This window comes from Scyliorhinus canicula, chromosome 7 (genome assembly GCF_902713615.1).
Source record: "Scyliorhinus canicula chromosome 7, sScyCan1.1, whole genome shotgun sequence".
Classification (NCBI taxonomy): Eukaryota; Metazoa; Chordata; class Chondrichthyes; order Carcharhiniformes; family Scyliorhinidae; genus Scyliorhinus; species Scyliorhinus canicula.
In genome coordinates this window covers 121,140,993-121,154,625 of record NC_052152.1, presented here as the reverse complement: position 1 = coordinate 121,154,625, position 13,633 = coordinate 121,140,993, and the positions used below count along the sequence as shown (strand labels likewise).

The following is a 13,633-nucleotide window of genomic DNA, read 5'->3' as shown; positions in this document are numbered from 1 at the left end:
GTGTTCTTCATGTAACTACTCCAAAATCTTTTGGGGGACAGACATCCACCCGGTGCTGTTAATTTGTGTCTCCTAGAAATGTATGGCTTTAATTCAGAATGCTTTCCTGCTACCATCACAGGGAAGTTGTAATGATAACTTTGGGTGGAAATGTATCAACACTTCTGACTTTTTTAGTGCATGATTGGTCCACGTTTTCACATTCTGATGTCCACTGCTGTGTCTGCTTTGCACACAACAGGGAATTTAACGGTTTCTACAGGGTTTCCAAATTCTGGATGAATTTTCCATAGTAGTTGATTAATCCTAGGAATGACCTAAGTTGAATGACATTCATTGGCCATGAAGCCTCCATAACAGCCTCCATCTTTTTAGGTGCTTTATGTAGATCCTTACTGTCAATTACATGTCCTAGATATTGTATGGATGTCTGAAAGAAATCACATTTATCTTTCCTGCATCTGAAGGTGCTTCTAGGTGTCGTAAGTGTTCTTGACTCTTTGTGCCGGTGATCAAAATATCATCCAGATAACTGTAAGCCACTAAGAATCTGGTTCATTGAGTATTGAAATAAAGATGATGCTGACATTATTCCAAAAGGTAATCTCTTGTAGCAGATTAGACCTTTGAGAGTAATGATAATAGGCAGCTGTTGAGATTCAGCTGCCACATTCATTTGCAGGTAAGCCAATCTTGCTGAATTTCTGACCTTGTGATAACCCTCGAGACCCACAGGGATTCCCTAATTGATCTCCCCTTGGGACTTGTGGATACAAGCTTCCCCACAAGTGGGCAGAGGCCCGCCCAGCTGGGGCCCGTTATCAGACTGTATAAAAGCTGGCCCAGCCAGAGACTGGCATTTGGGTAGTCCCGACTGCAACTTATTGTGTGTGTATGCTGTCGTAGTAGTCATCTCCTTTGGCTTTAAATAAACTACTCCTACTCAACCTCCTGCTTGGCCTGTGAACAAATCTTCAATCAATGGCAGTGGGTATTAATCTGCGCATAGAATCAGACTGATTGTTATCTTAAAATCTCCGCAGACACGAATTGTACGGTGCTATGTCTTTTCGTCCAACGTCATTTCGTCCAACGACACTTCGTCCACGTCTTTTGGTCCAACGTCTTTTGGTCCAACGTCATTTTGTCCGATGATTTTTTTCGTCAAAGACTTTTTGTGACTTGTTACGTTTTTTTGTCGGATGATTTTTTTTGTCAAAGATTTTTTTGTAACTTGACTTATATTGCCAGAGTTGATCTCTGCGTGGATTATTGAAATAAGGATTATATAAACAGAACATTTACTCAGTCTAAATTTGATCCGGCTCTGTAACTAGCAGTGGGGACATCACTGAAAACCGATGCTGCAATTTGTCATAATCACGCCATTCCTTGTGATACACCTTTCGTATGTGTTTTCTACAAGAGGGGTGTTTGCACTTTACCTAGCAGAGGGTTGAAATCTTATATTGAATAATTGTCCTTCCGACAATCAGTTTAATATCTGCGAAACGCAAAGCTGTCATTTCACATTTTGCAAAGACCTTTGCATTAAAATATGCCAGGCGCCAGTGCCCCAAATGATGGGTATATTTTAAAATGTCAATCACCGGAAAATCAAGTACACCCTGCATATGCCTCCTTTAATGAACTATCAAACGTTCATTTAACAGAAGTTCACAGGCGTGAGGTGACAAAATAGAAATAAGCTTTAATTCCGACCTGGAAATGTTTGATGCTGACACCGGATGCCAAAAGCGAAAACAATTCAATCCCCAGCACAAACATGTATAAAACGAAAAGTAAGCTTTTGTCACCGGGTTTAGATTTAGGAATGTGCTTCGTAGTTACTAATTTAAATGGATTGGTCGTAGCTGACATTTATCGTTCAGAAATACTTTCTAGTTTCATGCACTTAACAGTCAAATAAGAGCATTCGAACTCTAAACAAGTATTTCTAACAATGTTTGCAATGTTTTCCATATTGTCTGTGTTACTGCACTACATCGAAGATAATTTGCAGTTATTTCTAGTTAAGAAAAATCACCAGGTAAGTCCAGCTAAATTTGTAATTGGATAATTGGACAAAAAGACGTTGGACCAAAAGACGTGGACGAAGTGTCGTTGGACGAAGTGACGTCGGACGAAAAGACGCGACACGGAATTGTACTATCCTGCGTCATGACAGGTACAATATGGGTTACACAGTTACTAGTAGTGACTAGGGATCTAGGACAAACTTCCACAAGTTCCAGTAGTTCATATTTGAATTTTGGACATAGGGGCCGGGATTCTCCCCTACCCGGCGGGGCGGGGGGTCCTGGCGTGATGGAGTGTCATGAACCACTCCGGCGTCGGGCCGCCCCAAAGGTGCGGAAGTCTCCGCACCTTTAGGGGCCAAGCCCTAACATTGAGGGGCTAGGCCCATGCCGGAGTGGTTGGGGCTCCGCCGGCTGGCGTGGAAGGCCTTTGGCGCCACACCAGCCGGGGCCGAAGGGGCTTCGCCGGCCGGCGGAAGTCCGTGAATGCGCCGGAGCATCAGCGGCTACTGATGTCATCCCCGCGCATGCGCAGGGGAGGGGGTCACTTCATTCTGAAATTCAATCTGAATTTTCTTAGTAGAATTAATTTAGTTTCTTCCTTTAAATGAGTTCTGTGTCTTCCTTTGAGTGTTCTTCTCTGGAGAAGTTATTTTAATCCAGCAGCTCTTGCTGTGTGGCCAGTTCGGCCACAGTTTTTACATTGGCTGTTCTTGCTCCAGCATTCAGCCTGTGAATGGCCCATTTCTGCACGGTGATGACACATCTATTGCTGGGTAGACTTCTTCTGGGCAGCAGCTAGTTTATGGATCCTCATGCCTGCTCTGAGCTGAGAAGCCTCCTTAGCTGCCAACTCCATTGAAACACCAAACCCAATGAAGTCTTCGGTCTTAGATTTTGTTCCATCAATAATCTTCTTTGAATGGCCTAATTTTTCAAACCACACACCAAACAATCTCTAATTGTGTCATCTAATGAGTTGCCAAATTCACAAAACTCTGCAAGTCCCTTGAGCATTACAACAAATCGTGCAATATTTTCCTTCAATGAAATTGCAACATTGTCGCAATAATTAATGGCTTTGGTCTTCTAATATTTCAACAAATTCTTGATACATCTTGTCCCTGGGTCTCTCAGGCCGAACTAAGCTTCTTAATAAATTCTGCTTCCAATTGTACATAGGAATTCAGGGATCTTAATATTTTCAAATTCTCATTGGCTATAATATAATAATGGAATCTTTCATCGTATGATTTCCAGTTCTCTGAATTTTCATCAAATGAGCCCATCGGGCCAAAGCTTTCCACCATTTTTCACGGTATCGGAATGTTCTCCCAACTTCCCTTAATTAATGGTCACGTTAAATAAAGTTGAATTACCAATTGGTAACAGCTTTTTCTCGCGTTGCAAGCTGTGAGTATTGTTTTTTCTCTGCCCCACTCTACCTCCATGTCTTACTGTTTTGCATATAGCGAGCTCCATAGCCTGACCTCCTTAGAGTGTGGGTTTAAAATCTGGGGCCTTCCTTTGAATATTTTGCCCCAAAACCCTGTCTGGTTCCGATTCCAGGTGCGATTTCTGCCCTTTAGTTAATCTGCTTGATCAATTGATCTGTTGAAGCTGCTCCACTCTTCTACATTAATTTTATCTCAATGGTCAAAGTTCAACTTTTCTCTTTCTTCTGAAAATAATTTTTATTCTGATCTGTTCCACATCGCCAATTTTCTCTTTGTAAAATGGTGTATCTTTAGACTAACAGTATAAAAGAAATAGATTGTAAATCCACGTGGGTTCAAAGCAAAATTAACAGAAGTTTATTGAATAGGTCTTCACTGTACTAGACTAAGGCAAAAAGCCCGTGAAGTAGCAGATGATGTCATGCATCTCATTTGACTTGGTTCTTAAAGAGACATTGCACACAACTACAATAACCCACATATATAACACTTCCAAATTTGCGGCAGGAGAGGCAACCCACCATTGGTCGGAGACAGGATCTTCTGGTCCGCCCTGACACTGGGACCCGCGGCAGGCGCTCGTCATCAGTGGGACCAGAAGATCCTGGGGACAGGAACGGCGGGAAAACTCCTGCCAGTAACTCTGTTCCTATCTCCATAGAGGCTACCAGACCTGCTGAGTATTTCCAGCATTTTCTGTTTTTATTTCAGATTTCCTGCATCTGCTGCATTTTGCTTTTGTTTCCGATATAGCGGCACTTGCACACAGAAGAAACAAAATCAGAGACTCACAGTGAGGAAGGAATGTTTACTTCGCCTCTGCAGACTGCATCTGAACCTTGTTTATGACTCATTGTTTGCGCAACAACGTTGTCTGAATGCTAGAATGTAACAAGACAAATTCTTGGTTAATTATTATCAGTAACCTCAGTCTGATGAGAAATATTAACCAATGTCAAGGGAGCCATTTTAACGTGGATTGTTTGGGGCTGAAAGGAAGCAAGAAAGAAAAAAAAGACTTGCATTTAAATAGCACTATTCATGACTATTGGCTAACCCAAAGAGTCTTACTGCGAATGAAGTACTTCAGGAGTGTAGTCACTGTTGTAGGAAACACAGCACCCAATCTGTGTACAGCAAGCTCCCACGAACAGCAATGTGATAAAGACCAGATTATCTGTTCTAAGCGGTGTTGATTGAGGGATGAATATTGGATCACGTCATCGAGAACTCCCCAACTCTTCTTTGAAACAGTGCCATGGAACCTATTTCCTGAGAGGCTAGGCAGGGTTTCACTTTAACACTTTATTTGACAGCGCATGCCAGACATCATTACCATCTAACCAGTATGGGCCCTGCCTATATTCTCCGCATCTATCTCATTGCAGGACAAACTCAAACAAAATCAGTGTGAGCGGGCATAGCTGTCCAGAGTGATGCCCGAGCTAAAGATCCTTGCTCCATTTGACAAAAGAGCCAGGGAGAATGGGGAGGAGCAGGAGGGCACCTGCGTTGTGGGCAAGAGACATAATTGAGAAGTCTCAACATATCCAGCTATGGCGACATCCTCGCATGAGTTCAGATTATTTTACCCTTATGCCATGTCACTCATTAATGCGATCTTGCTTTCCATGCTGGTCAATTTGTTGACCAGCCCAGACCATCCTCTCGGTCACTGGAAGCCATGGCCCGAGTTGCTCCGATGAAAGATTTTGGGCATCACAGCTGTCACCCACACCCTCCATCAGTGTAGCTACTCGCACCACCCTGAGAATAACTAGTAGACGGACTTCTGGGGAACTCACTGCTGAGCACCTCACAGCTGATGATCTACAGCAGGCGGAAGCAGGGGCATCCCAGGATCTGGCACTCAGAGAGGGATACTGGAATACAGGACTCTGCTGAACCCCAGTCAGATGACAGCCTCTGGGCTCAGTCATCCCACAGCTACTGGAGATACAAAGGCAGAATCGTGAATATCAGAAAGGATGTCAGCATCTCTGCTTGGACTGCAAGGCTGCCTGGAGGAGGCCCATCACCTCCTATTCATAGAATTCATAGAATCCCCACAGTGCAGAAGGAGGCCATTCAGCCCATCGAGTCTTCATCCATTCTGGACCCAACACTCAGTTCACCAACTTTATAACCTCTGCTTTCATCTTGTTCACGGTTTTTCTTTGTTTTGATGAGTCAGTCTTGTCTTCATCTTGCCATTTACGCCTCATTTGGACATAATCTTTGTTTCTTTACTAAAACCAATACCATTCTCTCCTGCTGTTACATCATGAAATCTTTTATTAAATCTCTCTCCTGCCCTCCACCCTATCACAGAGCTCCACTTTTGTTCTTTCTGCTCCGTCCCCTTCCACTGGCTTAAAAACTCTTCCAACTCGGGGTGCGAGGGGGGAGGGGGGAGGGGGGAGGGGGGGGGGGGGTGCGGTGGAGGTCGTTGTAAGTGTCTGAGAGTTGGCACAAACCTCTGTGAGGCCGAGGTTGGTACGTCAGACAACAACAGCACCCCCCTGCCTTGTCAGCAGGTTTGATAATGTTAGGGTTGGGCCTCAAAGAACAGGATGCTATCAGTTCAGAGCGAGTGAGAGGACAGATTTCCTTTCCATGATCCTGTTTCTGTCTTATTGAACTCAATGTTGAGTCCAGAAGGCTGTAAAATGATCTGGTTGAACACTGCAGCAGGTCAAGGACAGAGAGTTCATTGTGGGATCAGGGTGAAGAAATAAAATGACAGGAGAGCAGAAGCTTCGGCGTTATGTGTGTGGACTGAACAGAGGTATTCCACAAAGAAGTCAGCCAATTTGCACCTGCTCTCCTCAATGTGGAGAAGACCACCCTGTGAGCAATAAATTGAAAGAAGTACAAGCAAATCGCTGTTTCACTTGGAAATAAATTTTCTCTGATCTGGATTGGTACCAAAGTCCTTAAAGTGAAGGAATTATGTATCAGTCAACGGGTTGAAATGTAATAGTGTCTGTAACAGTATGTACATGATCACCAGGGCTAAAATAAGAAGACAATCACTTACCCAGATTTGCATTTTGATATCGCAATTTGAAAGCTTCATCTCATGGTCAAGGGAGAAAGTTTGAAATCGTACTGGAAGAATATTTAATAATTACAATGAGAAAATCAACAAAGTGTATTTCAACTAACACTGTCTAAATGTTTTCCACTAATTCAGTGGGCTCAGTGGAATCAGCGTATTATAATTCATTCAGTCAATAAACCATTAAGGAAAACATCAATATTTGGAATACTAGAGGGCAGTAGATGAATGAAATAAAGCTCATAACTTCACATATTGATTCATGTCTCCTGTGCATTACCAAACTACCCACATAGATTACTGATATTGTCCAGAGACACAGGGACTGGTAGTGGGTGCTAGCTTCCTCACCAACCCTGGACTGTAAGAGAAACTACCCAAAACATTCAAGACAAGCAATTGATCACACCTCACCATGTCTTTACTGACCACCCTGGTCCAGAGAGCACTTTTCACCAACCTCCCCATCCCCTCTCCCCCCTCCGCCCATTGAAAATTCACTGGATTCTAGCCGAGGGGATCTGCAGCTCTACATGACGGCTACCCCTTCCTCATACAGGGATCGCTGACAGGCACAATCCTAAAACTTGCTCCTTCACTTTAGCAGCCGAACACCCCAACATTGACTTCTCTTCTGCCATTTGGCCCACAATCCTGAATAACTAGCCTGAATCCTCAATCAGTCTTTCAGGGTGAACTGCAAATCTATACGCAATAATCCAACATAGGGGGCATTCCCCAGCACAAAACACTCCACGCTCTGGAGACAATGCATTGCAACTCACAGGCGCTTACTCAGTGCTGTAGAAGATGGCGAGCTCTGGTGCCAGGTTAGTCATTGAACGCACATCCTGGCATTCTTTATAAATAGGTACAGAGACTGAGCCTTTAAACCCCTTTACTCTGCATCTGAATTTCAAATAGAAATTGTACCTTCTACTCCTCCTCTCTGCTGCTGAAGGGGCAGGGAGATGTATGTGACAATGATGGGTGGAGGAATGCAAGAGACATTTCCCTTTGTCTCATGTGGCAATCATTCTGAGGAAAAGCTGGTGAGTTTTATTCTCTCTTTGTGGCAATCCTGATGACAACGAGCGATTGAAAATACAGCCAGCTAGCAATGGCTGCTGGTTCATCCTGTCCCATCTCCCTGACCCAAAACACTCAAACTGATCACAATCTTTGATCTCTCTCAAACAGCAGGTCTGAGATTATCAGGGTGGGACAGCAGGGATTGGATCATTGGACTGAGATAGTGGCCCACAGTGCACCCAGAACAGTGCAAAATGTATCAGGAAACAATGTGTTCCCAGTGAAGGCTGAGTTAAAGCTGATTTCAGAATGATGGGACATGGAATTGCTCGCTCTTCCACACAGGGGCCAGGAGCAGCTAATAGCAGCTTCTTAAAAATCTGCAGGAAAGCCCCAGTTAAGAAGCAGCCATGAACTTCAACAGAAGGAAATCCAGTCATTCTGTCAAAGATAGGCTTTGTTTGACAGTAGACTGTCTGTGTGTTCATAAAATCTCCTCTTCTCTACCCTCTAATGCTTTTCAACCTCCATGATAATGGCATTTCACAGCATGCCCAGACAGAATCATTGAATCAAACAGCACAGGAGACAATGCAACTATTCGCTCCCTTGCTGGCTCTTCAGTAAAGTGATCCAAATAGTCTCTCACAGAATTTTACAGTGCAGAAGGAGGCCATTCGGCCCATCGAGTCTGCACCAGCCTTTGGAAAGAGCACCCTATCCCCACACTTCCACCCTATCCCTGTAACCCCACCTTACCTTTTTTGGACACTAAGGGCAATTTATCATGGCCAATCCACCTACCCCTGCACATCTTTGGACTGTGGGAGGAAACCGGAGCACCCGGAGGAAACCCACGCAGACACGGGGAGAACGTGCAGACTCCGCACAGACAGTGACCCAAGCCGGGAATCGAACCTGGGACCCTCGCGCTGTGAAGCCATTGTGCTAACCACTGTGCTACCGTGCTGCCCTTTCTTTCTCCAGCTCTTTTCCCATTGCTCATTTTTACCCTTTGACAATTTATCCAATTCCCTTCTGATAGTTTCTATTGCTTCTGCCTTCACAGACAGTAAATTCCAGACCATAATAACTTGCCGGGTGAAACAAATTCTCCACTTCTTCCCTCTGGCTCATTGTCAAATACCCAAACCGGTGTCCTCTCTATCCCTACTTACTCTCCCCAAACCCTTCATCATTCAACTAAATCTCCTTCTAACCTTCTCTGCTCCAAGAGAACAATCCCAACTTCTCCAGTCTCTCCACATTAACTGAAGTGCTGGTATTATTCTGGTAAATCTCCCCTTCACCTTCTCCAAAATCTTGACATCCTCCCAACAACATGGAGCTCGGAAATGGACTGAATACATCATTTAAGGCCAGCTAGTGATTTATAAAGGTTTAGTTTAACTTTCTTATATTCTGTGCCTTTATTTATCACACCAAGAATTATGTGTATCTTTTTAACAGTCAGATCATCTTTAAAGATTTGTTTATCCAGCCCTCAGGTCTTCTTGTTGATACACCCCATTTAGATTGGACCATTTCTGGTCAGCCATATGTGGTCCTGACAATTCTGATTGTAGTTGGGTGATTCAGACATATCAATATGAGAAAGAGCCTACTCCACCATTCAAAGAGACCACAGCTCATCTGTTTGTGTTTCAGATTACACATTCCCATCTACACCCAATAACCTTTGATTCCCTTGCCTAAACATTATCAACCTCCACCTTAAAAATATTCACTTCTACCGCCTTCTAAGGCAGAGTTCAAAAGTCGCATCCCCCTCTGAGAAGGGAAAATTATCCTCATCTCTGTCCTATAATTCAATTCAATTTTCTTCCTGCACTGAGTGGTGCATTAAGGCATTTTTCATAGCGAGCAATTCCAAGAATAGGTCGTTCGTCTGTCGCCAGGGCTTATAGCTTGAGCACTCCACATCAAGCCTGACCAACCAGAGTCTCTCCCACTCTTATTGCCAGCCATTAGGGTGTCTGGAAGGACTTTCAGGTTAACATTCAACCTGTTTGGCCATGTTGTGAACGTACCTTCCTTAGCCATCAAGCCCTGGGGTGGCACTCATAGAACATAGAACAGTACAGCACAGAACAGGCCCTTCGGCCCTCAATGTTGTGCCGAGCCATGATCACCCTACTCAAACCCACGTATCCACCCTATACCCGTAACCCAACAACCCCCCCCCCCCCCCCCTAACCTTACATTTATTAGGACACTACGGGCAATTTAGCATGGCCAATCCACCTAACCCGCACATCTTTGGACTGTGGGAGGAAACCGGAGCACCCGGAGGAAACCCACGCACACACGGGGAGGACGTGCAGACTCCACACAGACAGTGACCCAGCCGGGAATCGAACCTGGGACCCTGGAGCTGTGAAGCATTTATGCTAACCACCATGCTACCCTGCTGCCCCACTCGCACCCAAAGTTTCTGGCTCAGATGCATGGATACTACCCATTACGCCACAAGGCCTCTCCTGTCCTATAAGGGCGTCCCCTATTTTAAAGCTGAATGAATAAGCACCCTGAGACTGATCGTGAGGCGCAAAAACATTATTTGGCCCACTCATACGATAATGGTCATCTTTATTAATTACTCAATTTTAAATGATCAGGTTATTGCTTTGACATTGCTGTATTTTTTTTCAGCAAGTTGTTTCTTTTCTTCAAACCTCAACATATTATTGAAATTTATCTTTAATGTTGTGCCGATCCTTATATTTTTGAGTGAGAAAACATTGAAATGTGGCCCCTCACATGAAAAGGTTGGACAAGGCTGGACGGCTGGTTTGTGAAGTGGAGCGGCGCCAACAGTGTGAGTTTAATTTCCAGACCGGCTGAGGTTATTCATGAAGGCACCGCCTTCTCAACCGTGTCCCTCTGCTGAGGTGTGGTGACCCTCAGATTCATAGAATCCCTACAGTGCGGAAGGAGGCCATTTGGTCCATCGAGACTGCACCGGCCCTCTGAAAGAGAACCATAACCGTGGCTCATTTCCCCTCCCTATCCCCTTTATCCCACCTAACCGTTAGACAATAAGGGGCAATTTAGCATGGTCAACCACCTAAGCTGCACATCTTTAGACTGTGGGAAGAAACCGGGGCACCCAGAGGAACCCACGTAGACAGGGGGAGAAAGTGAAAACTCCACACAGTCACCCAAGGCCGGAATCGAACCTGGGTCCCTGGCACTGTGATACAGCAGTGCTAACCACTGTACCGCCGTGCCACCAGTCAGCTATCAAAGGGGAGAGCAGTCTATGATCCTCTGGGACTGTGGCATCTTTCATATTTATTTTAATTCACACTCTCCACTGGTCATTAACCTCAGACTAATTGGTTGGAGACGCAGTTGCTTGCTTTGTTTACACAGCTTCAAGGTGCCATGTCGAGAAAACTCTGCAGTTTGCATCTCAAATTTAGTGCAACTTCCTGTGCAAAAACACTTGGGAATTAAACCAGCAAAAGCCATACTAAAAGTTTTTTCACCTCTCACAGCAACTTCTGCAGCATTACAAATTAAATTGTAGTTGTAGTGTTTATGAAGGAGAATAACACAGCATTATCCTGTTGTTTACCTGTATCATTGGGTTTGTAGGTGGGTTTGTCAGTTTCAATAAAAGTGAAGTATGGCTTCGGCAGGAAATGGAGGTGAACCATTCTCCTGTTTTTAAAGAGTTTGGGAATTTCCGCAGCCAGCATAATATACGGTCTCCTCCTGGTTAATCCACATTGCGCCACCTTCTCTGGGAGCATCTGTGACATTGAGATCACAAGGGTTATGCAGGATAATATTCAAAACAACATCAAATGACTTTCCCAGAGAATAGTGAGGCTCTCAAGTCCATTAGCAGCAAGTGTTCTGATGATTGACTCACAGTATGGCCTTTCGAAGTAAGGGGAACATTTTCCACACTGGACCAGAGGGTGCATTTTACAGTAGGTGAGTGACTTTATAGGTAACACTTGCTCCATCTGATTCACTGGTTTTAATCAATTTAGGATTGAGGCAGAATTCTCCACATCTCTCCTCATTGGCCCTGCGGTTTGTTGTTGGTATTGACCTGTTCAGGAGTTTATATGGTTGGATGGGATGGGGAGCATGTTTGGCCTGGGCGGGTGTCTCCTGGTGCTGTTCTGTTTGTCTGGCTAAGGGACAGGTACGATGGGATGGCAGCTTTACCTGCCTTTTAACTTCATGCCTTCTGAAGTTCAAAAGGAAAACACCAGCCCTGAAATTCAGAGGGGCTTTCATTGTAACCCCCTGAACGCCCAAGAGGAACAGTTACAGTAGTTCTCCAGGGTTTCAACCAATTGCATCAAATCAACTCCTACTGGACAGCGCATATGCCCTGAAAGAAGGGACTGCGAGTGGCCATCACTGTCAGAATGCCAATCCACTCCTATTTTCTACACAGCACCAGAACTCTACATTTCTCACCAGACTGCAGAAATTTGGAGTGCACCTGATCTGCAAGTTCTTCCTTGTAGGGATGGGTCATTGGGGTAGCCAAGCCATGACCCCTAGTTGCAGTATTTTGGTTAGTCTTCATTCTCTAACATAGTGAAAAGCATTGGCACATTTAAAGAGCTTTTTGTTATGTTGAGAGAATGGATGTGAATGAGGTAACTAGGTACAGTGGCAGGGTACGAGCTGGCTAGGATGCCAGGATGGGAAGGTGGGTATGGTGTGTTGAGTGGTAGGAGGAAGTTGGGTGGTAGGTAGAAGGGTGGGTAGGGTGTCAGCTTGGTAAGGTGACAGGGTGGGTCAGGCCAGGCTGGAGGGAATTAGATATTCGGGGAGATTCGGAGGGACAGGGGGATTAGGAGGGCCGTGGGATTGTGGTGATCAGTGAGGAGTCGGAAGGGTTGGGATTAGTCAGGGATGCTGAGGGCGGAGTGAAAGGGACAAGGGGAGTTGGAGGGTTGGGGGAGTTGGAAGGAGGAGGAGTCAGGGTGGTCAGTGGGGAGTTGGAGAGTCCTGGGGGAGTTGGAAGGTCTGAGGGAAGTCAGAGGGTCGAGGGAGGTGGAGAATAAAGAGAAGTTAACGATGCTCAGTTTGTTCCTGACCTCATTACAGCCTTGGTTCAAATATGGGTAAAAGAGCAGAACTCCAGAGGTGAGGCGAGAGTGGCTGCCCTTGACATCAAGGCAACTGAGTATGATATTAAGGAGCCCTATCAAAACTGGAGTAATTGGGAATCAGGGGGGAAACTCTCCATTGGTTGGAGTAATATCTAGCACAAATGAAGATGGTTGTGGTTGTTGGAGGTCAATCATCTCAGCTCCAGGACATCACAGCAGGAGTTCCTCAGGGTAGTGTCCTAGGCCCAACCATCTTCAGCTGCTTCAACAATGACCTCCCTTCATCATAACGTCAGAAATAGGCATGTTTGCTGATGATTACAGTTCACGGTTTCACGAGTCCTCAGACACTGAAGCAGTCCTTGTGCAAATTCAACAATAGCCAGGCTTCAGCTGACAAGTGTGTGAGGAATATCTGTGCCACACAAGTTCCAGGCAATAACAAACTCACTCTTTCTTTAACTAAAGAAAGCCTGGTTCAAATGGCTCATTTTAATACATATATAAAGAAAATGAGCCAATTCATCCCTCCTCACCGCATGGGCATAACAATTTAGGAATTTGGGGATATTCCATCTGGAATCATACCAATTTGGAGATCTTGACCAAGAAATTAGCTAGTGGGGGCTTGGGCCAAGACAGTTCCCACAGGGGATAAAGGGTAACTCGCTGGAGAACTTAGGTCGGGGACTGGTTGTAACAGGAAGCAGGAGAATCGCCCATTGGAAGTCAAAACTTTACAGACAAATCCCATGGAGTCATTTCGTTGGGACATCCAAGGGGTTCCTCTGGGCATCTTCCAGGGGCCAACCATCCAAAGACTGGAAGATCTAGACCAGCAAAATGCTGAACTCATGTCTTTCTGACTTCAAAGTCTTCAGACACACAAAGGAATAAGAGAAGAAACCACATACAAAAGCTGAGACAGCAGGAGGA

At 44.9% G+C, this 13,633-nt stretch overlaps 1 protein-coding gene across 2 annotated transcripts in view; it reads right to left on the bottom strand.

The window, feature by feature from the left end:
• Positions 1–13,633, bottom strand: part of LOC119969329 (complement C4-B-like) — a 132,236-nt gene that overhangs the window by 83,924 nt on the left and 34,679 nt on the right. For both annotated transcript variants that reach the window (XM_038802826.1, XM_038802827.1), the window contains exons 3-5: positions 11,191–11,368; positions 6,537–6,607; positions 4,289–4,377 (exon numbers count right to left, since the gene is read on the bottom strand). In XM_038802826.1, coding sequence (XP_038658754.1) covers positions 4,289–4,377; positions 6,537–6,607; positions 11,191–11,368 — 338 coding nt within the window. The remainder of the gene's footprint in view (positions 1–4,288; positions 4,378–6,536; positions 6,608–11,190; positions 11,369–13,633) is intronic.